The sequence below is a fragment of the Lonchura striata genome, chromosome 5 (genome assembly GCF_046129695.1).
Source record: "Lonchura striata isolate bLonStr1 chromosome 5, bLonStr1.mat, whole genome shotgun sequence".
NCBI classification, from domain to species: Eukaryota; Metazoa; Chordata; class Aves; order Passeriformes; family Estrildidae; genus Lonchura; species Lonchura striata.
The window spans coordinates 58,975,497-59,001,011 of record NC_134607.1 but is presented as its reverse complement, the minus strand read 5'-3'; the positions used below and the strand labels follow the sequence as shown (position 1 = coordinate 59,001,011).

Genomic DNA, 25,515 nt, shown 5'->3' with positions numbered 1-25,515 from the left:
CATTCAAGGCACTGCCTTCAGCACACATTTGGGGTAGGACAGAAAGGGTGTGGCAAAGTGTAGATCCAAATAAAGACATCCTGAAGTCTAGAAAGATTTGCTATAAATCTGCATCTAGTTGAAACACTGGTCATAACCTGTAATCTGTATTTAGTCTGCATCTGTGTACTGTTTGTTTCCTTCTGCACACCTTGGACTAACTTGTTGAGTGAAGATGCTCTGCTAACCCACAGAGGATGTTTGCCCAAGGTGCTCTGGAAAGCACTAGAAAACCAAAGTGCATCATACTTCATTAGGAGAATCTTATCACTTTAGGAATCAGGCCAATGGGGAGTTAGCACAGCCCAAGCCTAAATGAGGGGTTCACTGGTTGCACACTGTGACCTCATCGCCTGATATTAGAGTGAGGCATCAATCCTTCTAAAAATTGCCCAATCCAAGCAGATGCTATCACTTTGGAGGTATTGCTGCTAGGCTCCCTGAAAGAAGCTGGCCACTGAAGTTACCCGGAAAGGCCCCTCCTGTTACTGGAAGTGCAGAGAAGTTCCATTTCTCTGGGTCAAATCTTTGGGAAATTCCCTGAGCTATTGAGCCCAGCTAATGGTGCGTCCAGGAGGCTGCCTAGGCATTTCAAACCCCACTTGCCATTGCCTTCTTGCTGGAATACCATTGAGGTTTTCTTGGTGAATCTCTTCCAGTACACTAACTTATGTACCATCATGTCTGGAATCTTACCAAGGCATTCAACTAGCCTACAGCATCTAGAGAGAGGGCTTAGAAACTTATCTGTCATTTAATAGCATCCAGAAAAGAAGGAAAGTTACTCCCTTGGCCATATGGTAAAAGCATCTGATTCAAATGCTTTTCAGAAGACACAAAATCACTGCCATGGTCCCTCTCATGGCGCTCCATGAAGCCCATCATGAGTGAAGAATTCTGAGATTCATGCCACCAAGAGATGTTTGCAGCGCACGCAGGGTTCAGTGGGATATACCCTGCACACCCATGGATATCACATGCTGGCCATCTTCACTTCTACATCACTGCAGGCTGAGAGCTCTACAGTCAACATATCCTACAAACTCAAGGGAAAACCAGGAACCGCCCAGAAGAGCTGCCTGAGCAGCTGGTCCTTACCGACGGCGCCGTTGTGAATTCGGGCTGACAAGCTCACTATGAGCCGTGCGCATGCTTCGGGCAGGACGTGAGGCCCAACTTCGGATGCAATTTCAATACAGTGATACTTCTGGTACTCATCTAGATCCTTTTCACTGCATAAGTTCTCCACAGAGCCAATTCTGGGAATAAGTCCAAGCTTTGTCGTTAAGAGAGAAAAGAAAATATTTTTGCTTAGATATATTGAAAACCAGAATTTACCACATTCTCTTAATGTGCTTTCCATTGCAACGACAGAGGCCTGGGTTTCCAGATCTGCAGTTGTGCCATTCTGTCATCTATATTCACATTCATTCTGAAGGTCTAAACATTCCATGAGTTGTTCAAATAAGAGAAACTGTGTTTAAAAAATAAAATTAAAATAAGGCCTCTGATACATGCTCAGAACTGGTCTTGCTGTGTTAGTGACTCCAAAAGCAGTGTCTGGCCAAAATTTTTACTTTTATTACTGTGATAAAGAAAAATCACTGCCGTGATACCACTGAAGATTCTATATCCAAGTATAGCCAGCCCTTGCTAGGTCCAGTTCTACAGGAATAATTAGAGAGATAGACCTAAAAATATTTTTCTCAAAAGAAGGACCAAAACTAACACCCAGTTCCTAACTTAATGGAAACTTGGGAAATATCTGGACCTGATTCTCAGGAAGTACATTATTAATTTTACTTTTCCAATATAATAATTAAAAATATCCACGATCCCAACAAATTAGAGATATTTTAAAAAACCTAAGTGATGAGGAGCTGTACAAATTTCTATTCATAGCTGCAGCATCTTATCAGTACATATATATTTATATGGACTGTGTTCATAATCAAGGACCAACAGATAGAGATACATGCAACATATGCAACAAGTATGACTTGCATTGCTCCATGAATAGAGATACATGCAACATATGCGACAAGTATGACTTGCATTGCTCCATGAAATTGTAATCAGATACAAATCTGCCTTTCCATACAAAAATATGCAAACAATGCCAGTGGAGAAAAACAGAAGCTGAATTTCTTTTAAAACATGTTATACATTATTTAAAATATTTCCAATAAGTCTGTAAAAAAAAATCATCACTGTGTATAAATACAACCTCAAGGGACTTGTGACAGAACTACTCACTGAGTCAATCAAGATGAATGATTTTGCATTTTTGTCAGAGGCAGAGAGGTGAGAAAAATACACATCCACAAAATATTCTGTTCCTGGCTCCAGACAGACTGGAGTTTGCAGAATTGCAATCCTGTTTAGCAGAAATGAAGCACAGGTATAGCCAGAATTAAGCACAAGACAAGTTTACTGGATGTTGTGAGCTCTCCCTTCCCTCTGTGCCTGCAAACTGATGCCTGCAGCCTGGAACAAGCCATGCTGCTGTAAGAAACACACCCAGCCCCATGCTTTCAGACTTTGGGAAAGCTGCAGGACTTCCTCCAGATGATTCACTAAGTGCAATTTAATTCTGGGGAGATTAAGCTGAAAATGGCAGATTTTAATACTTCTAGCAAGGGGGTATGCAACTCACTGTTCATATTCATCCTTTCCTGTCCCTGTTTGATCAAGACATTGGTCACATCCTCTTAGCTTCTCTCTATTCCTTACACAGGTCCAATCTGAAAAGCTGGTTTTGAAAATAGACTAGGACAGTGAATTTACGACCATATTTCCTTTCTAAACTGAAGCAGCAGAAGTTGAATCTTCACCAGAGCAGCCAATCTCAGCTGGATCTCAGGCTGCTCTCCTGGATTTGGCAAACCTTTGCCAGATTAAGGACTGGGGCATCAGACTCTTCCTTCGACCCTATGTAGTATTGTGGTGTGCCAGCAACAGAAAAAGCCACACATGTGTTTCTGATATTCCCACTATCCCACACATTTGTTGCTCTGCATTGCTTCAGTAAATGATTTGTACACAGAAGATCTACAGCCAAAAAGACAGCAACAGTCAGACCTCTTTGTAGCTGGGAGAGGCAACTCATGTGGTTCATGTGAAAGGACCTTGTTTTTGCAGTGTTGACCTGACAATATACCAGCAGGCTGGATGGCAACACTTGCAAGCCAGTCTTCCAAGAACTATAAACAAAAGACAAAAATTATAGCTATATTTTGTATCTGAAAAACCTGCTTTCTCTTTGCAAGCGTTAATGAAAGCCATGTAAATCACTGCACACTGCAGTGACAAGACAGACTTTTTCTTCTTTACAGCACTGAAAACCAATGTTATTTGTGAATGTGAAAAATTCATTGTATTTGCAACAGCTAATGAAAAGCAGAGACGGAAATGGGACCTTAGCTGATTCAAATGGAAACAGCTCTGTTAGAGTCATTGGAGTTGTTTCTTTTTTTAGCACAGTGTTATTCTGGAGATATCAGTCATTAGCTGCCTTCTCACACATCTAATAAGAAATAGTAAACATAAAAGACTTTGTAGCAAATGTATTTAAACCCCAACTCTTCAATCCTTAGACAGAAAAAGCTGCCTCAAACTAGCCCACTGAAAAATTGTTCCCATGTTTTAAGACATAGGGAGATTGTTTTGCCTCAGAATGCCAGTCAGAGAACAGAACACAATAGACAGCAGGAAAATCTTAAGTTGTGGGACCGTCCCAGAGAATTGCAAAAGAGTAAGGAATATACAAAAGCTGGTACCAATAAAACACTTGGCATGTGTTTTTGAAGACATGGGTAAGGACCTGAGTTTAACCAGATTTGGATTAACAGATTTCTCTAGACATGTCATCATCATTAAGAAATCTTTTCCAGGCAAAAAATAGTAATTTGGCTATTCTCCTACAATTTTCACACATCTCAAAGTCCAGCTGGAACAAATGGGAAGCAGGATGCCAACAAAAGGCCTGGTTAAGTATCTACGCAAGTCACTCCTGCCTGTACACATTTTCCTGCCCAAAAAAACCCAGCTAGGAATACAGGATGCTTGTCTAAAAAGAACTGCATTTTCCATGTGTTTGATTTTTGAGTAAAAAAGTCCAGTCCAAGTAAAGGTGCCAAAAGAGAAATATTCAGAAGTTGAAATCTTGGTCAATGCTTAGAAACACTTTTAGTGCTGATTTTTCATATTTGAGTGGAAAGGGTTAAGGGAGTCTGTGGAGAACATATTACTTGGTTGGTAAGGCAACTTATTACTGGGTGAAAAGCCGAGCAATTTAAATTTTAGATATAAAGAATAGGACAAGTTGGTCATCTTATTATTCACAAAATAGATCCTGCACTTATCACAACATCACAAGGTATCACAAGTACCTCAGGCTCATAACGAACTGTGATATCAAAGTCCATAGCAAAGGGAACATTGCTGATGGCAAATCTCAGCCCAGCTCCACTGGGAACGCGGGCGAAGCCATGTCCTGTCCATGTGACAGCCCGACCAGCGCTGGGCTGCCGGAACACCACCGCCAAATCCGAGTCCTGTCCAAACTGCATCGCACCCTGCAAACACACATTGACATTTTCAACAACACACAGAGTCAAATTACAACAAAAACAAACTCAGAAAAAAGAAAGGAAATATTTTTGCCACATTGTTTACTTATTTTAGCCATCAGTCTAATTTTCTGAATAAGCTCGAGACTGACAATCTAAGAACTCTCCCAAAGGTAGGATATTTAGGGGCACATGTAAAGTAAAGCAGCAACAGCAATAAGAGGGACTAGAATAATCCACTCACCTCTGAATATTTGGCATCTCCAAACATTCACATTGCAAACCTTAAACAGAGTAAGCCTGATTTCATATATGACTGGACTATTCCATTATAAGCTGGATACATAAATATTAGTACTTACAATGGCTGCATTTAAGTGCAGAATGTACCATGCTAATGTCTTGGTAAACTTCTTGAAAATATCTTGCAACCAAAAAAAAAAATTACCTTTCATAAGGACTTTTCCAAAAATTCATGGAACTTGAGTCTACAAAAGCACTGGACATATCAGAGCAAGCCTGTCAGTGTGAATAATAAAATGTCCAACCCAACTGTGTACCAAAAAATTGATTTGTGTCAGGATTGCAATGTCTAAGATGGCAAATCCCATGTACTCAGGCATTTGCTTGCCCTTTGTTACAAAATGGAATTTTATTATTTGGTGTAAACTTAAGTAACTACTCAAGTACTAATTTACCTGTTCCAGTCCAGATTTTCTTGCAGCTCGTTTCTTATTCTTCTGTAACACAATCTTTCCATTTTCAATCATGAACTCATAGCCTTTCTTCTGGAAGTAAATATCACACCTTGGAAGAGTGCTTGGCTGAACCTATGAAGTAATAAAAGAGGAGAAGCACTGTCTCAACAATGTTGAAGGGTGATAAGCAAGTAAATGAAAATCCACATTCTTAAAACAAGATCTATTCTCACTGGGAGAAACTCTAAACTGTAGCCCAGCAGCTGCTGGGAACCTTTTTCCCTTACTTCCTTAAAATTAACTTGCACTTTTTCCTCATAAGCTTTGTCTCAGACATCTGTTTTCCATTTAATTATTGGATTGTAGTATAATTACTAACTGTGATTATAGATAGATATTTGTGGATGTGACCTGCAAATAAACAGGTTTTTTTATTATTTTTATTATTTTCTGTACAACATGCCAGAGAAAAAATGTTAGCAAAAGCATAGACAGAGGAAGGGATGCACTCCAGGCTTGCATTCAGCATGGGTAACAACTACCCCCATGTTGAAGGGCGAAAAAAATTAATTTTTCTAAAAACATTACAGATAGATGCCAAATTCTTGAGGAAATTAGGCTACAATCAATGTCGTTATATAAGGTAGCAGGAATTAGTCCAATGGAGCAGAGAGTAATTTGATTCTTCCCTTGCTGGAGATTCCCAGAAATGAAACATTTCATGAGAGCTATTGGTAACTCAAATACTTTCTTCTAATTTAAATAATTAAATTTATTTCCCTAATTCACACTAGACCAGCCTGCACTTGAGAAGCAGCAAGGGCAGCTTTGCAGGTCATACCACACTGTAGTGACTGTCCCTTTTTAACAGCCACAGTTATGGAATACTCATGTCCATGAAAAACAAAGGCAAATTGATGATGGTCAAGGGACTTGCTTTGTGTTTTCCTGCTAAAGAGCAGCTCCCCAGGCAAGGGCTCTCCTCCTTACCCTCAGCTCCATGTCACCACTGCAGTAATCCCCCTCTCAGTACACCTAAAAAGCCAAATACCTACCAAGGGTGCAGAGCCAGAAAGGGGCTTTGCATGCTCAGCTTCATAAATGTAATAGTCCAGGGGTAGAAAGAAGTATCCTGGAGCTGGCTCGTTGCACTGGCGGCTCACGATGTTGGGCAGACACTCGCACTGACCATCCTTCAGTGAGCACCTATGGGAGGAATTGGAAAAGGGAGCACATGAGAGTGGCACAGCTGAGTCCTCCCAGCATGAGGGCAGCTCACACCCACCCTCACTCCACCTTTGCTTAATTTCTCCCATTGCTGGATCACCTCCATTACTAAACTTCTTCGTATCACCCATCTCCTCTGCTTCTGATTCTGGATTTATTCAATGCTACTTTTCCATGACTTGAGTTCACAACCTCCTTTGTTTTTGTTTGTTCCATACTGGAAGCACTGTCCCTTTTGTTTCCTGAGCATCTGTTACTCTCTATTCCTGTATCATTTCTTGTATCTTTTTCTGTAAGAATCACTATATCATAATTCTTAATAATCTTTCACCCACAATTATGGAGGCAGGACATGAGATCAGAAGGACCTTTGATGTGATATTGAATGTTTTCATAGGCTTACACATATATTTAACACACCAGGTGATTTACCTGCTCACAAGGAGCTGCTCTACATCATGGGACTGTATGCTCCTCTGTCTGAAGCCTAACAGCAGTAGTGAAGACCCCTGCCCAACAGATTTTTGGAGGACCCCAACTGAAACCAACCCTGCTTCTAAAATTCTACATTTTAAATAAGACCCAGAAAAAAAAATTCTAGGATTTAAGGTAGGAAGCTAAGTTAAAAATCTCACCTCTAACTTCTTATTTCTAATAATATTAGGGCCTCTGGTTCTCTCAAGGCATATGTTTTATATTTAATATTAAATGCATCTAGGGTCAACCTGATTTAAGGCTGGCTTCAAAGGAAATAGGTAAATCTCATTACCACAAATAAATTTCCAAGATGTCCACCCAACTTTACACTGTTTGTATATGATGAAATTCCATCTACCTTCTATTTTCCTATTTGTACTGTGACTGTATTAATCAGAAAATCTATCCTAAGAGTTCATAAAAATTAAAACTAAGAAAGAACTTGAAGAACTTTTAACTTACAAGTTATTCTGGGATCCACCAATATCACAGTCGCATGGAGAACAGCCATACAAGTTGTTGCCAAGACCCCAGTATCCTGCCTGGTATAAAAAGAAAGGTTCTTTTATGGGAAATGCTTAAGTATGCAAAGCAAAACAAAACTCGTTCTGCTGGATGAACAATGGAGCACTACTGTGCTTGGCCATGGGAGATTGCTTCTCTTACCGGATAGCAGGGGTGCTCCGCCACTGCAAGAGCCAGATATTTACCCACTTGTACAAGCAATTGCTCTGTAAACAGCTAAGATGGATCAAGGATATAATTTTGCATTTCCTTTCCTTCCTGGGAATGCTCCTCCCCATGCAATTTGATTGCACAAATATTTGGGAGCAGTGAAAGAAAAGCAGACATGTCAAGACAAATTGGGAGCACACAGCTACAAAATTATTTTGAATTTTGACTAATTGTTTACTTTTCTGGCAACGAAAACATGTGGGATGGATGAGGAGATTTCCAAAACCACATGCAGAAGTGAACCCAAAAACTGAGTACGTACAAGGCATTTTTCACAGCGCTGCCCTGTGGTGAACCTCTGGCAGAGGCACTCTCCCGTGGCAGGATTGCAGACGGAGAAGGGCAAGCTGCCCAAGGGATCACAGTTGCAGGCTGCAGGGACAGAAAAGTGCAGTTACCTCTGCAGGCCTCAGTGACAGCTCAGGACTGGCATTTATATTAGATGAGGCATCAGCATGTCAGGCAGACTCCATCCTCCACCCAGACACTCTGCAGATGAATATGCCCTGGCACCCTCCAGCCTTCAGACTGCCCTTGGAAATGGACAATTTCCTCGGTGGGTCCCTCTCTGGGAGGAGCAGAGGCACTTGGCAGAGGTTTGCCAAGTGCTGTGTGCTGATCTGCGCTGCAGTCCTTGTGTGTGGCTGAGCACCTGCTGTGGGCAAAATGTGGTCACAAACCCACAGTGCACCTGGGCAGGGGTGGGATATCTTTTCACCAAGCCTTTCTCGGGGGAATGGCTGGCTGGAAGTTCTTTTGGCAAGGCAGCAGCTCCTGTCATCTCAATATCCCTTTTCAATTAAGTTGCATATTTAATAACCCTTCTTTTAACAACAGTCTTATCTATTATACTATGTGTTCTGAAAGTGATCTTGGATGCTGCACCAGAAACCCTGAATTTTGTTGACATTAAATTACAGTAGGCAACTGTGTATTTTGTGACACAAGTCACAAGAGCATTAGTGTGTGGATCTGTGCATTCAGCTACCTCCATGCCTTAAAAACGCTTTGGAAAGGAGACTAGAAGAGGTGGTTTACATACGCTGGCAGCCCAGGGGGTCGCTGCTGCTCAGCCCGTAGTAGTTTGCCTTGCACTTGTCGCAGCGAGCGCCCTCCACGTTCTCCTTGCAGGGGCACCGGCCCGCGACCGTCCCCAGCGTGGGGTCCGTGCGGCTCTCGCACACGCCCTCGTGCAGGGAACCCTCGGGGTCACAGCTGCATGCTGCAGGCAGGGTCAGGGAGACACACAAAACAAGCACGTGTAGAAGTAATCATGAAAATGTAATGACAGAGCTGCTGGTAATCTGCCCTTGACTCCTTAAGGACTTTTCATGCCAATCAGTTGCTACAATTAAATAACAGAGCATTTTCTCCATCCTATGTTAATAATGAATTTAGGTCATCTTTCAGAAGAAGAGCTTTAATGTCTGAATGATTATTTTTCTTGCATATGGCAGGTATCTGGCAAAAGTTATTTACTCCTCCCATCATTTTGGAGCCTCTTTTGTAATTGCTGAAGGTCACAGAAGCAACAACACTACTGCTATTCATATTTATATTAACCTTGTTCAAAAGAAATGATAGCTTTGCTGGATTTCTAAGCTCTATTTAGCAAGGAGTTGGAATATGCAGCTCTTTTCACAATGCTGGTTGGAGGATACTGTCATGCAGATACTTAGGGCAGTTTGGATGCTATAGGTTTGGTAACATTTTTACAACCATGTGGACATTTAAGCAGGGGGATGGCCATAGGGCTCAGAGCAAAGGGAACCAGAACAACCCTGTTTTGAGTCATTCTTAAAGAAGTTAAAAAGGGAAGCTTACGGAGGCACGGCCAAGGATCTGAGATGTCTTTGAGTGGATCCTGGTAAAAGGAAGGTTTGCACCTGTCACAGTGCTGGCCGGTGGTGTTGCCCTGGCAGTCCTCACAAACGCCGCCGCTGACCCCACCGCTGGCCTGGTACACGGCCATGTCAAAGTGGCATCTGCTGGAGTGGCTGTTGCAGTTACAACCTGAAACCAAAGCAAACAGTGGGGTATGTCACACCATGTAAATGCTGTGGTCTGGCTACATTGCTGTCTACACCTAACACAGGGTTACTGGTTACTTGCATGATTTCAGTGCCCAGCAAGATTATTCGCAGGCCTTGTGTCTTACAGCTGGGGGAAAAAAATTGGAGTCTTCGGTCAAAACTATATCCTAAACCTGGAAATGTAGGTGAATGTGCCTCATATGCAGTGGGAACACTGCTCTGCTGAAGAAATCTCTAGCTGAATATCTGTTACGGATCCTAATATATTATTCTTGTGTATACTGCATTACTCATTATTGTGGAAATAAATAATTTAGCCTTTTCTAAATTCTTTCACTTGCATGAAAAACACTGTGCAAACCAATGAATGATCTTTTTTGCATTAACTGCTTTCCCCCCTCTTTATTGTTTTGGTTGGTTTGTTTTTTTTTTTTTTTTTTTTTTTTTTCTGTATGAAAAATAAGAATATAAAATATTCTTAAATATTTTAAATTTCTTAAATATATAAAATATTAAGAAACAGCTCTTCTTCTTGTAGGATAACACAGCACCTGTGGATGCAGGAATCTGTTTTTCTGGATGAGGCATGAAAACACCTCCCTTCCAGAAACCTGGCCATCCCAGTATGAATTTAATGGACTAGGATTGTGACACACCCACTCCTGGCTATTAAAAAGGAAAATATCATGCTTGAGTTACGTTTGCAAGCATTATCTTGTGTCCCTTCAGCTGGCCTCCAGGGAGCATCATTGTAGAAATCTTTACATCTTTCACAAGAGAAACCTTCAGTGTTATGGTGGCAGATACATCTCCCATGGACCTGTAATTTGGTGAGAACAGAGATAAGGTTAGGTAAGGTGGGGAGAGGAGAGGGAGAGGAGAGGGAGAGGGAGAGGGAGAGGGAGAGGGAGAGGGAGAGGGAGAGGGAGAGGGAGAGGGAGAGGGAGAGGGAGAGGGAGAGGGAGAGGGAGAGGGAGAGGGAGAGGGAGAGGGAGAGGGAGAGGAGAGGAGAGGAGAGGAGAGGAGAGGAGAGGAGAGGAGAGGAGAGGAGAGGAGAGGAGAGGAGAGGAGAGGAGAGGAGAGGAGAGGAGAGGAGAGGAGAGGAGAGGAGAGATTTGCTTAAGGTATGTCAGCAAGATCAGGAAAATTTGAAGCTCTTTGGCTCCCTCAGCTGACATAATTTTCAATTATCTGAGTAAAAGTTCTGGAGAATACCTCCAAACATTGGCCAAATAGTTTTAAAGACACTGAGCAACATTTAGAAAAAATTACTTCTAGAGATGCCAAAGGAGACATCAACGTTTTAAATTATCTCTCTCTCACCCTATATGTCTTCATATTGTGATACATATTTTCCAGAAGAAAAAAACTCTTGTTCCCAGAGGGAAAGAACTTGCAATCATATTCCTGGAATTTTTAATAATCCATTTTTCATGGGTTAGCTTTGCATTCTTTATGCCAATGCCTCCTCTCCCACTGCAGAGCCTCCAAGCCCAGATGGAGTGGGGAATGCACCCAACAAGTGGCCATTCAAGTCTGCACATGCCACAGGCTACTTACTGCATTACATTTGCACCATTACAGCTCTGGAATTTTGCTGCTATTGCCAACACATCTTGTCCCAGTTGTTTTTGAAACACCACAGTAGTGCCAGCAAAGACAGCTTCTGTGCATTCCAACCCCAGGCTTTAAAAGAAGAGTCTGCATTGAAACATTTAACAACTACCAGCTGCAAATGGTCAATCCAAAGATTATCAGAGATCTTCCTTCATCTCCCTCCCTCCATCTCTTCCTTCTTCCAAAGTATCAATTGAGACTCCCCTTTTCAGAGAGAGCACTAAGGACGCACCATCCCAGACTGATGGAAAACATCTCCCCGTAAGTTCTGCATGGAATCACACTGGCTGGCATGGCCATTGCAAAAGCAGCTGCCCTGCACAACCATCTCATAGATGGCATAGTAGTACTTCTCAAGGGGATCACTGTGCCTCCTCCCAAGCAGAGCATCTCCAAGAGTGTGGAGTTTAGTAAAATTGATCCTTAGGTTTGTCAATGTAATGAGATCTGGAAAGAAAGAAGAGAGATCAGGAGCCTGAGTTCAGTATAAAATGAACAGTATAAAATCTTCAGCTTGAATTAGTCATCCAAGAATTTTCCCATAGTGAAGAAATTATAAAAATGATCCAATATTGGCCAAGATCAGTAATGCCTACAGTGGCAGTGCAGGAACCCACTCCTGGCACACAGCTGCATAAATGTTAGCATCCTATTTGGTATAGCTCTGCATTTTCCCAGCCACTGTCTTCATGGGTTCATGTGTACCTCTGGGACTGCTCTCAAAATGCAGTGTGGATTGGGCCTGAATTCAGAGGGAAAGACAGTTTAGCTTCATGGATGTGCTCTGCAGAGCTTTGCTGTTTGCCCCCAGGGCTAGAAAACAAGACTGGCCCATTTAATTTTTTAATACAATGTGCCTCTAAGGTCTTTAGGTACCTAATTTTCAACATCATGCTGTTACACTAGCTGGGCTGTTGATCCTTTCAGTGTACAAAACAAAAAATACCAGCAAAGTGTATCTGGACAAAACATGTTGTATCCATACCTTGGATATATGGCACATAGGGATTTTCTATTTCAAAGCTGGGATCCAAAGCTTTTAAAACAACCTGCAAAACAAATCAATAAAACTCTAGAGATGAGATGAGCAGCCACCAAAGGGATCAAAGGACAGGTCTCTGCTTTTAGCAGACACAGACAAGAGACCTTTAGTTCCACAAATGATTTTAACTCATACAAACAGACACTTGAAAGTACCTCGCCTTCAGTGGAGGGCTCAATGTCTGAATATCTTGAATCACAAATAACATCTCCAACACTTTTTGCTGGACCAGAAGAGATGTTGGGGAAAGAAGCTGCACAGTCATGTGCAAAATATCTAAACACTTTCCAGGTCTGACCAAAATCAGTAGAGCGTTCAACCAGCATTGCTGCAGGCCGAAATGTCTGCAAGAAATATTTCAAGAATTCCCTAAGTCGGCATTAACAAGACACCTCAGGGGTTGTTACATTGATATTTCTCTTTGAAGGATGCTAAAATTTTGTATTTGAGAGTTTATAGGTTTGTTAAAGTACTGTAAGTTTACAGGGTCTCTGAAAAAGCTCATTAGAACCTCTCTCTAGAAAAAGGGAAAGATAATATTTCATATAAATGTGTGATTACTTTCTGTGTAAGGAAGTTTACCATAACAATATAGGAATTTAGTACAAAAAGAAATTGTAATCATCTGGATCAGAATAGATACACATGTACTGAACTAAATTGAAAGAGCCACTGCAGTTCAGATATGTCCTACATTTTTGGAGTTTAATTTTGCAAAGTATTTTTTCAGTTTTAACTCTTGGATTTATGGAAAATAGGACCAAAAGGCATAGGAATAGGAAGCTATTCAGTCTATCCTCCTCCCCTAAGGCAGGATCAACTACAATTTAACCATACTTGACAGGTGTTTATCTAATCTGTTCTTACAAACCTCTAAACATGGAGCTTTCATTGCCTCTCCAAGCAATTAATTCCTGTGGTTAAGTAATTAGTGTACAACATTACATAAAAGCTCTGGTAAAAGATGTACCTTAAAGGTCAGGATAAGATGGCTGAATTGGAATAAAGTTTCTAGGTCCAATCTAATGCTGACATGGTCAATGCCTGAAAAGAGAATGAAAATGAAGTGCATAATGTATACATTGAAGGGGTTGCTTCAAAACATTGAAGTTTTCCCATGGGAGATTTAAAGATGCCTTTTCCAGCAGAACAGCTAGACTCTTTAGGGTATCCCCTGTGCACAAACCTGTTCAGCTGGACCTCTCTCTCTGGGGCAATATGATGTGCTGCCTTCCTGACACTGTCACCAGCAATGCTGGTGACTGAGACTGCAGGAGATGGCTGAAGGTCCTGCTCACGTAATTCAGACTGTAAATGATGGCCATGGTAGGGTTCTGGGTTTGTGTGTTTCTATATCCAGTTAGGTTTATTTTTTTTAAATCCATTTAAATAATTTACTTATTGCTAAGAAAGAAAAAGAGAACTAATAAAATGAGGTGTTTTCTTTATGCAAAACAGAACTGTTAAACCCTTCTAATACTTCCAGATGCGAAATTTGTCATGAGCAGAGCTACTGCATTAGGCATCTTCCAAAACGGCAACAAATATGGAAAAAACTCCAGAAGCCACACACTCTCAGTAGAGAGTTCCAGGAGCTCAGCTGATATCCCCATTGTTCACATCTACATGCACCATCTCAGAACTCCTGATGACCAGGCTGTGCATGAGACCTCATCCCAGAAGAAAGATAGAGAGAACAAGGGAAGCTCCTCTCATAGCTGATCTGCAGCTTTATTGGCAGTGGTGTCCAAAGCCAGTCACAAATCCTTGCTAAACTCCATAAAAAAACAAGGCTTATGGATTTTCAGTTGGATATTCAAAATAGAGGTAACATATTATCTTATTTTTCTATGCCTTAATTTCCAACCAGTCAAATGCTTTTCACATAATCACTGTTTGTCAAATAAGGCAGAGTAAATGTTATTTCTCCTAGCATGTCTTCCCAGAGAAGCTGTAAGGATACTATCTTCATCAATTCTGGAATTGGACGTATCCTCAGCAAGTTGCAGAGGACACCAAGCCTAGTGGTGCTGTTGACACATATGAAGGATCAATGACATCCAGAGGGACCTGGAAAAGCTTGAGATGTGGGGCCCTGGGAGTCTGATGAGATTTGTCAAGTGCAAGGTGCTACACCTGGGTTAGGACAATCCCCAGAAACAATACAAGCTGGGGGATAAATGGATCAAGAACAGCCTTGCAGAAAAGGAACTTGGGAATATCAGAATAAGGGAGGTGATAGCCAGACTTTATTTAATTTTTTTCTAAAGTATTATTTCTTTAAAAATAATTTTTAAATGGCTATTTGTGTTTTACAGACTATCTTTACATTACATCTGTAGGCAAATGTATATTTTGCCCCAAATAAATATTCTGTCAGGGCAGACACCCTGTGGAAAATATATGGCTTTCATGTATAACCCAACATTGCCAAACATCCTCTGGTCAGCTCTTGGAGGTGCTGAGTTTAAAGCTGGTCCATAGAAACATAGACTTCCTGAAATCTTATCTTGCTACACACAAATGGGTTTAAATCACTCAGTATTAACTAATCAAATAATAGATGCAGTTTTTTTTCATCTCTTCATGAAGGCAATAAAGCAATCCCACAGTAACATTTTGCAGTAATATTTTCTCTAAGGAACTTACCATTTTCTGACTGCCACCACTTCTTTTTCCTTTTGGGCTCAAATGTTGTAATAACATTTTCGACCATGTGACTGTTGTGCTGGGTATACGGATTATATGGGTATCTGGAATCACAGAGAAAGCACTTCTCTTCAGCCTAGAAAACAAAATGAGCAAAATAAAAGCTTAATTTGGATTCTTCACTAAATATTAGGGGGATGTACATATATTTCTGCCATTGCTTGAACCTGTCTTGTTGCTTTGGATGCCTGTGCTTTTAATCACTTGGGCTTTTCATAGACAAGCTCAAGGGAACCATTACACGCACAAAGCATACACATAGTAAATGTTGGTCATGGTCTTCCCCAGGTACTTTATAAAAATTACACTTTTGCAGTTGTGGAGAAAGGATCTCAGTAAGACCAGGTACCAGGTAAGTAGCTGGTTTGGGATGACACCACTACTCTGACAGCTGTCAGTGTCTTTTGAAACATAGGGAAACTGGGAAACTTTAAAACCAATTCAAAGGAGGAAAATCGGGATACCAATAGGATACAAGGGTCTTATTTGAAAATGTTACAAGCAGAAGATGTAGGTAGTAATGATTAACCGATATCTCAGTTCTGAATGAGAGGCTTTAATAGTGAAGGCAAGGAGTTACTGTTTAAGGGGATAAGATGGGGATTGAGCCGGAGAGCAAGAAGAGGTGACAAGGTTAACATGCTGGGCTGGGAGATGGCCTGTGCTGGGCCATGTGGAAAGCCTGAGCAGCCATCACAGCGAGCAGGGTCCCAGGGAAGTGTTCAGCAGGGTGGGCAGGGGTGGACACACTGTGCAGACTGACTCCAGGATATTTGGGCAGAGTGTAGTGTGAGGATGCAGGAATAAGCCCCAGCAGAAGGTGATGCCCAAGCTGTGTGCCTGGCTGGTGGGGACAGAGGCAGGAGGAAGAGGGGATGACACAGCACCCCAGAGAGAACTGAAGGAGGAGGCATGAGTTCAGTGCCCATGGCTGGGAGGCTGGAATGACCTAGAAGGAGATGGGTGGAGAGGCACTCCACTTAGCACACGTAGGATCCACAAAGAATTGAGAATGGTTTTAACATCTTTGCATTATGTAATCACCTGGGAATTACTTGCATTTAAATAAATTAAGATATATAGATTTACAGGCATAATTAATGTATTTTAAACATGGTAATTATGTATTATATTTAGTCATTCTATACTACACTTGACAAATGTATGAATGCCTATTTTAGAAGATGAAAGAGAAATTTAAAAAAAATACTCTGTCATCTCATTTCACAGAGCTCTGATAAAGAGAGCTCAGGTTGATGAAGCAGTTGGAAGACCGTGCACACTTACATTCTGGTTTATATAGATATACAATATAACACTGGGGCAACTTATGTTGCAGGTTGCTCCATAAAAATCTGCTCCAAAGAACAAGCATGTGCACGTCCATTTCTGGCAGATCTCATTTGCTTCTGAATTATGCAGCTTTATACTCTCCTGCTTTTTTCTTTCAAAACATGTGTAAGTAGTAAATCCAATCATTGAGCTAAAATCCACTTAACCTACATTTTAAAAGCAATAAGACATATTAAAGACTAAAAATTATTTGTACTGCTTCTTTCCAAACACAAGGCAGTTGAATTCTACTTTTTCCCCATCTGAATCCCAGCTAAATCTTGGCTTTTGGTAACTTGCCACGTTGACTAATACCCACTTTCATGAGTAAGGTTTGCTGTTATGAAATCTGACAAAGGTCACCAGGAGAGGAACTGGTAGAGAAAGAACTTTGGTTTACAAGATGCAAAACTTCCTGGTCTGCCTCCAGCAAAGAATTTAAAATGTGCTGGTGAGAAAGCAAATTGAAAGTGAAGTGGCACTCTGATGCACTGTAGGTGACAACACATTAAGGCAAGATAATGGAAAAGAATAAGATGCCAAAACATCTCTCTCTCTCTCTCTCTCTCAAGCTCTGCAAAGCAGCAGAGTTTGTAGTTTTCACCCTCTTCAAGAGACAGCCGCCAGGGTTCAAGATATGTTAAAGCAGCTTTAAATCACAGGGATTATTGCAGAACAGCTGCTCCTTTTCATGAGTCTGTATTTACATGATTTAAAGGATAAGTACCGGCAAATGAAAATATTAATTTTTTTATTGCTCTTTGATCTCCTCCTAAAAAGCAAGAATAAAAGGCAATCATCCAGCTTTGGGGCAAGAAAGATGATCCAGGCTATTTTAGCAAAGGAAAGAGATATTTATATTTTGCAGAAAACTGTGGATACAATTTCCAGCTTGGAGCAGTGCTTGGTTCCATGTCCATACTTTATTCTGCAAATGTGTCACAACATTAAGCTAGAAGGTCATAAACTGTAATTATTTTCAATTGCTTATAAATTAAGCTGTATTTTAACTTCCTCTTCAGCCTAGGCTGTCATTTAGTGACAATTATTTTATTTGTTAAAATTTATTAGCTCAGTGAGGCCAAGTCCTCCAGGACATAAAAAAGGAATCCTCATTTCTGCACATCTTTCATACACCCAATGGTTCCCCCTTATCACTGCAGCCAGGGAAGAAGAGGCATCCCTCTGATCAGCCACATTTTGGATCTGCTGACCTACCCACATGGCCAAAGCCTGGACAACATTAGGTCTTCCCTTTTCAGAGGCAGCTTTTTGCTTTCAGTACCATTGGCCTCATTTCAGATCAAAAGAGAGGAGTGTATGATGTGAATCTCTTAACATATGAGGATGCCTAAGGCATATCCTTTACAGGCTGCCTCAGGTCTCAACACCTTACGAGGATGTGCTCTGGAGAAGGCCCTGCAGCCTGTGGGTCCCCTGCACTCACACACACAGACCATGGGCTTCATCTCTGGGGCCTGAGTGGGAAGAGGACTTGCAGAGCAAAGCTCCTTCAGAAATCCCTGTGCTCAATCCCTGTGCATCTCAGGGGTGTTTCTCCCCCTTGGGAAGATATGCATCACTGTGGAGGCTGTTTGCTGCCAAACCTTCCATATGTGCAGTGAGGCAGAGCCTTCCACCAGACTTAGTGCCACACTGTCTGATAATTATTCAGATAACTCCCACAGGAACTTCCAAGTCTGGGCAAATTCCCTGCACAGATGAGAGTAAGGTTAGTAGGAAGAGCAAGAATATGGTTAGTATGAGAAGTTCATTTAAAAAGTTTATTAAAAGTTTATTAAAAAAGAAAGAGCAAACCAACCTCTAGGTAGCCTATAATGCAGTACTTCTGAGGGCTGTTCATCCCACAGGTTGACGTGGCTGTCAGTTGCTTGCTGCGGCCCTGGAGAAGGTCCCCAAGGGCTGGGTGGCAGGACCCAGCATCACAGTCATGCTGTGCATGCTGGGGTCTTATCAGCACTGAGCATATAAGAAGATCAAAGAAATATTAAATTGTTCTGTATAGCCAGCAATATTCTCCAGACAAAATCAGTTAAATCCCAACACAAGCAGAAAACTTAATTATCCTTTGCCTGTACCCCTTTTATCCTTATTTACACATTTTTTAAAGAACTTCAATAATGAACACATCTGCTGCAAAATAATATAAAAAATATAGCTAGCATATTGCAAATCTATGCTAAAACTTAAATTTTCAGCATGTTACTTTTCAGTAAAAATGACAGTCTGCCATGAGCAATAATTTATTATGCTTCCCTCCCTGAAATACAGCAATTGCCAGCATTGTCAGCAATCCTACAAAAGAACATTGAGCATTTCTATTGACTATGTGCACAGAGACAGATTTGAATTAATTCCACTTATTTCTGTTGAAATAAGTGTTCCAAGTTATAATGGTGGAAATTAAATCAGGATTGAGATGAGGATTGACATTAGGAGCCCCTCAGATTTTCTTTTAATTTGCAGTAAATTCTTAGTCCAGTGTCAGAGCTCTCTCAGACCCCATGGAGTGGCCACTAATAAATAAGAAGAGTAATTCTGAATTCTTAGAGTAATTGCAGGACTTTGTTTTTCCTGAAACAACTTTCAATATCTTCTCCATTATTTTAAGACTTCCCTTACAGGGATTTTTCTTTTAAACAAGTTCTGTCCTGAAACTCTGCAAAGGAATGGGTACCTTGGAGGCTATATCCATTCAGCTTTACTTGGCTCAACTTGTTAGAAAAGGTGCAGTTAAAAAACCCAAACAACTGACATCCATAGAATACTAGAAATCCAACTACAACAGTAAAAATACAGCATTTTATAGCCAAATTTCAGTCTATGGCTCAAGCTATAATTCAGATGATGAGTGACACTTGACTCTTTAAATGTAAAGCAGTGCCAATGTTTAGTTAGTCTGCTCTTTTTAGTAATACAAATCCATGCTCATTATTCATTAGCAGATGTTGACTGCCCCTTTCAGGACCTGAATCAGACTCAATTGCAACATGTATGTTTTCTTTGAAGACTTTGTATCTCATAGGTCCCTCATTGGCAGAAGAGTGGGGAATAAGGATTCACTGTCAAGTGTTTCTCAATAGCATTTTCTAAAAAAAAGTGATTTAACAAAATCTTGAAAAGGTGTGTAAATCACATGATAATATTCTAGAATTGGCCTGAGTCACTGTAGCATCTGTACTTACTGAGGTGTAACAGGATGGCCAGTCCCAGCCTCATGCCTCCCCATCAAACTCTGACTGGTACTGCTGCAAGAGAAAAACTGGTCCATCACTTGGTGCTCCCTCTCACCAGGGCACACAGGTGTACCCAGAACCAGCCTTTAGTAAAGTGACAGAGATGTAATAAAAATATAAAGAGTAAAAGGAAACCCTGGTTTTGATTTAGTTGTAGAAAAAACAAATCTCATTATGGAAATTTTGGCACTGAAACTGGGATGAAAGCAGAGGAGCACTTCACAAAGGCTTTCAGAGAAGACTGTGAAAACATATTCATACTTAGTGTAAAATACAAGTAGAATGCTACCAGCTAAAATACTGTAGTATTCAAATTTAAAAAAACCCCTTAATTCTAAGTGGATTCAGCAGAGCTGTTTGCAGAGCTCTAGTTCTTTCTCTGGAGGTTCTAGTTTGTTTTCATTAACTTAAAAAATAGTCATAAATCCTAATGAAGATGCCACTGAGAAATGCTTGATGTCAGGTGCTATGAATTTTGTCACAGATCCAATGTAAGTGCATCTTAATGTGTAGTGAAGAAAACCAGGTTATGTCAGCATCAGTGCAAAAAACTTGCACAGGGGAAATTCAGCATGAGTCCAAGAGAGGCTGATTGTGGTATTAAGGCATCCTTTCTCTTCCTATTTACCTGGAGGAAAGTAAGACTTGCCAACACAAAACTGTTGGAAAAACAAAAGACAACCATGGGTATAAAAGACATCCAGTATCCTGCCACCAAGTAGAACTACCAAACCAAATCTGCCCCTATCTTTGAATCTTCCACCTCTTTCTCCACCTGTGGGAACTAGTGAGGCTGGTGCACCCTAAAACAGTTCCAGCTGCTAGGGCACCCCTGTATGAGCATGCCCCAAGCAGCACTTCCCAGCTGTGTTCTTCTTCCTCACCTTCAAACAGCCATCACTGTACTGAGTGATCTTAAATTAAATACACCCCCAAAGTAGTGGGAACAAAAACAAAAGCACTTCAGATGTTACAGGATCCATATGGGCTTGGTGCACCCAGCTCATTACAGCATATGACACAACAGCTGTACCTAGATGAGTACTTCAGCAACCACAGGCAAAGAAAGCTAGCAAGGTTCACCAGGCTTTCATGCTGCTGCAGCTGCTCTCACCTGCCACAACCACAAAGAGCCTGGCATATGATAGGGGGATGATGCTGGTGAGCATCCATGCAGCTGTGCCTGGCTACAGAGAGACCTGGCCACAGATCTGAGGCAAATTGAGCAAGTATTTTCCTCCTGTGTTGGACTTTAAATTGTATACTCTGTCAGAATAATGGACAGACTCATCTGATGATTTAAGCTGCAACCACTGCAACAGCACTGTAGTGAAATAGAGGTGCCCATGGTGAGCGATCTTGGCAGGTACACATCCAATTCCTACCCTAACACTGTGACATGTAGAATCAGTGATACTCTCTAAACCTTACTCCCTTTAATGGAGAAACAAGGACTAGAAAAACCCCAACATACTTTGGTTCCATGTTTAACATGAAAATTAAATTCTGAAGAGGTCTTACCTGGGTTCCAGGCAGCCAAGTGTCGCAGCTGGGAATGAACAGAGCTGAGTGAGGGAAGCAAGAAAAGGCATACCTGTGCACTTCAGCTGGAGAAGACAGCACGTCCCCTGAGGCACCAAGGTGTAGGTGAGAATGAGACCCAGCCTGCAACCTGTCAAAAGCTTGATTTGTGAACTCCTTCTGCTTCTGGCATCAGCAAATATATTCACTGAAAGACAATTGTGACAGGTTAAGTTCATGGCAGAAAAAGTTCATGCAACTGAAAACAGAAGGCTGGGATTCTTAAAGTGCTAGCAGACAACACCTTGTCTGCTGTTTAATTAAAAATCTGTTCAGTTGGTCTGGTTTGAAATCAAACATCAAAATATTTATAACTAGTTAGCATCAGAAGTCTAGTGGCTCTGGATTATCTGAGCAGGGGCTAAAAAAGATAACTCCTCACAGCAGGCATGTGAATGGTCTGGAGGGCTGTTTCGGGCTCTGAGGTGACTGTAAACAAACCTGCCAGACAGCTGTGATTGCACTTGTGTGGACATACTGAGCCAAAGCTGAAACAGTTCAAACTGGATCATCAGTGTGAGCACTAGGTGTTTCTCAGTTTAAAGCTGAAGACAACACGGGCAACTTGAGTCATGGCTTTGCATTTCAGCACAGGTTTTGCCTGTAACTGTCCCCAGCAGCAAGGACAGGACAGGGATTAATGTGTGGGGTACAGCACAGTCATGGGCAACACAGTGATGGAACAGCTCTGAAATAGTGTTCAGCTCTGAAATAGTGTTCAACAGCTCATGCACAGAACTGGCCACTGTTTTCTGGTGTCTTTGTTGAAACGTGTGGCACTGTGATTCCAGTTTTCACAATGGCATGTTGCCTTGATACACAATTTTAAAGGTGACATTTGTCAGCAGTTCTTCTCTGACTGTTTGTAAGGCTTAATTCATGATAGTCTGTCAAGTACCATCACACATCCTTAAAGAGAAGGTTTTCTATATGAGCAAAATATGTTTTATAAATTTATCACTGCCTTTCCTTTTGGTCATTTCTATTCTTTTGGAAATAAAAAGAAAGGCATTCTCTATAATCCTATTGCAATGCTCAGTACTAAGTGTCCTCTGCCATTGTTATAATTATTAAGTCTAGGCAAAATAATTCTTATACTTAATTTTTTTGAAATTATTTTCCTCAAATGCATGTGAAAATTACTTGTGAGAGACTTTTTTCAGGCTGACTTAATCTGCATTTGGTTTGCACTCATGCATGATTAATTATTGTACAGATGGTTTATACTTAGTGGGTTTTGGTATTAGGAAAAAGACTAAATGATATATTAAGATATTAATTTCACTTTTTATGTGCAAGCAGTATGTCAAATGTTGCCTGAAAGAGGCACATATAACTGAAGAAAGTATTATTACTACAACGCTACTAAATTAGAAAATGGTTGACATTTTATTAACAGATTTCATGGGGAATTCAGAATTTGTTACAGAGAAGTTATGTGAGAAGTAAATATCAAGGAAGATTTATTTGCAGAATATAGCCAGTCCTCTCTTCTGATTTATGTAGGACCCCAAGAAAGAAAGAGGTTTTAAACTGCTTGAGGCAGGGATTAAGAAATTTCTTTCTTGCTTCTTTAATCTCTGCACTGATAAAGGATCTGGATTTATAATGCATCACTTGTCCCATGCTGGCTGGAGGGTAGATAGCACTGATGTGTGATTTTTCAAGTCATCACAGGTCTGAGGGTTGTCATTGCTTAGGCCTAAGGCATATCCTCAGTACACATAAAGGATGGGAATTGCTAGCACTGCAGCATATATTCCCTTCACAGACACCAACCAGCAGTGAGGGAAGGGGCAGGAGTAGAGCCACCACTTTAAAATTTCAATAAATTTTTCAATAAATGAAATTATTTGAGGTTAAGATTATTCTTGCTGTGTAAAAAGTACTTAATCTAAACAAATCACTTGGGCTTCACAGGGTACCCTACAGAGTTCATCACACCGCCTTCTTTATCTACTATAAAGGGATAAATCCCCTTTTGGAGGTATCAGCTGCTTTCCTTTGGTTATGAGCAGCCCAGATCCTTAGTTTAGGACAGATGCTTGTATTTTAAGCAACTAAAATGTACTGAGATGAATGTCATCCATGGCCAAAATCCTGAATTAAATCTAATGGTTTGAAAATCAAAATGAAAGTGGACAGGAGTCAGATGATCCTGAGCTCTTGGCAATATAAACAGTAAAACTGATATTTTGGAGATTCTTAATTTTCAGTCCCAAATGACCTTTGATACAAAGGCTTCCAGAGGTATCAATTGGTGGGAGCATGGTGTTGATAATGCCAAGGTTGTGGGTTCAATCTCCATATAGGCCATCCACTTAAAAGCTAGACTTTATGATCCTTCTGGGTCCCTTCCAACTCAGACTATTCTGAGATTCTGTAAAATCTCCCAACATATGCATGCTAATTACCTAAAAGCATGACAGAATGATAGCTGGCTATCAACTGTTTAGTTTTAATTGTGTCTATCCTGTAACATCCGGTACCTGTACAAATACAGGAAGCATCACACAGAATCACACATAAGTGAGAAGAATAATTAGATTTTGTCATGGACCCGTAGCATATAACCAATATAACAGTAGCACAGCCAGAACATTGCATGCTAGTAAGTTGGGCACTGGTGGACAGATTAATATATCTTCCCTGGGATCAAGAATATATAAGCTCTGCTTTCTCTCAAGTATTTAATTATACCAGATGGAAGAAAGCAGGAAAAAATTGTCTTCCCTTTGATGATCTTCTCTTGTCAAATGGAAGGAAAGTGTTGTCACAACCAGGAAGGAGCAGCTGAGTATGATGGAAACCCAGCCAAGCACAGAAAATGCCAGCAGCAAAGTTGGAGTAGAAAATGCCTCTTGCTTTCAAAAGCCATTATTGAGGCAGTTCCCTTTTCTCAGAAGAAGGCAGGAAGCAATCTTTCCCCTGCTGACCACCTATGTGGAGGACATTTCAACAATTGGTTTGCTCATACTTCCTGTGCTTTCTTACCACGTAGTTTGTGACCATTACCCCAAGGTCCTGGCAGCAGGGTCAGGGGAGTACGTGTCTGTGAACCCTAAGCCAGAAGGCACTTCAGGGTCTCTGCTATATCTCACATGGTAAGCAGCCTGAAACAGAAAACAGGAAAGGACCAGAGCTTTGGGGAAGTGAGGATCAATTTGAAACTGAGGAAAGAGAAGACAAGCAGCTGATTCAGGTACCCTGGAAGCAAAAAGATTTAATGTTTTGAAAAGATCCACAGGTAATCATAGAGACATAGACTGGGCAAGGAAGATGTGAAGAGAGCTGGGCAGAAGATCACAGAAAATATGTTCAAAGTTGGAGCTGAAAGTTGTGCTAGCAGTTCATAAAAGAGTATTGCCATGCAGGAACAGAGGCTAAAAATGAAGCAGAGCAATCCACCCACACGGATACAACCGGTCCCCACGGTGGGCAAGTGAGAAATACAGTGGCTGTTTGAAGAGTTAGAAGGCATTGGACCTACTGAGGTCCACAATGAACTGCTCACTTAAGAGTATCCTGATCCCTTCAGGTTGCCCTCCAGAAGTGTCCCAAAAATTAATTGAAACCCTGGTGATTGCCAGATTATGCTTTGGCTAGATAAAGCTTAATAGCAAGTTCTTATTTTTGCAAGGTTTAGTTCTCACCAATCATATTCAAAGCAACAAGCATGATAAAATAAATTTTAAAATCCCTCAGCAATATATGGAGTTCATGTTCTTTATTACTAATATCAAAATCCTATTCTTATAAAGCAAAACCTTTGTACCAATTTGTCAAGGGTTCCTTTAAACCAGTTTGGCCTGCTGGAATATCATGGGAAAAACTTAAAAGAAAACTCAAAAGTTTTATTTCTTATATGTTGGAATAAATCAGCCAAGACTCCATTTTCTTCATGCACAAAACAAACTCTTTATTCAAAAAGCTATATATAAGAAAATATATATATTTATAGGAAATATCAGAAGGCACTGTGTTCAACCTAATTGGTTAGAAATACAGTAAAACTCCATTCATTGGTCACTAAGGGCTATTATATATGTCTAGCAAATTTTCTATCTCTAGATATGCTTACATTTTTCCTTTGTGGGTTCTCATGGGACAAATCTTATTGTTTACACAGGTGCATTTGTTTTTTACCCTCAGAAGAGATTGTTGTTTTAAATGAACTTCTCATTCTCAACATAGCTT

At 40.8% G+C, this 25,515-nt stretch overlaps 1 protein-coding gene across 1 annotated transcript in view; it reads right to left on the bottom strand.

Moving 5' to 3' along the window:
- The window catches only part of LAMB4 (laminin subunit beta 4), a 40,111-nt gene extending 20,391 nt beyond the window's left edge, over window positions 1-19,720 (bottom strand). The window contains exons 1-18 of the mRNA XM_077783139.1: window positions 19,687-19,720; window positions 18,303-18,460; window positions 15,089-15,224; window positions 13,410-13,483; window positions 12,595-12,783; window positions 12,383-12,446; window positions 11,630-11,844; window positions 10,480-10,600; window positions 9,572-9,760; window positions 8,790-8,969; window positions 8,010-8,119; window positions 7,475-7,554; window positions 6,364-6,514; window positions 5,309-5,440; window positions 4,431-4,616; window positions 3,121-3,242; window positions 2,296-2,416; window positions 1,138-1,315 (exon numbers count right to left, since the gene is read on the bottom strand). Of these exons, the coding sequence (XP_077639265.1) occupies window positions 1,138-1,315; window positions 2,296-2,416; window positions 3,121-3,242; window positions 4,431-4,616; window positions 5,309-5,440; window positions 6,364-6,514; window positions 7,475-7,554; window positions 8,010-8,119; window positions 8,790-8,969; window positions 9,572-9,760; window positions 10,480-10,600; window positions 11,630-11,844; window positions 12,383-12,446; window positions 12,595-12,783; window positions 13,410-13,483; window positions 15,089-15,224; window positions 18,303-18,460; window positions 19,687-19,720 (2,440 nt within the window). The remainder of the gene's footprint in view (window positions 1-1,137; window positions 1,316-2,295; window positions 2,417-3,120; window positions 3,243-4,430; window positions 4,617-5,308; window positions 5,441-6,363; window positions 6,515-7,474; window positions 7,555-8,009; window positions 8,120-8,789; window positions 8,970-9,571; window positions 9,761-10,479; window positions 10,601-11,629; window positions 11,845-12,382; window positions 12,447-12,594; window positions 12,784-13,409; window positions 13,484-15,088; window positions 15,225-18,302; window positions 18,461-19,686) is intronic.
- Window positions 19,721-25,515: the final 5,795 nt, after the last annotated feature.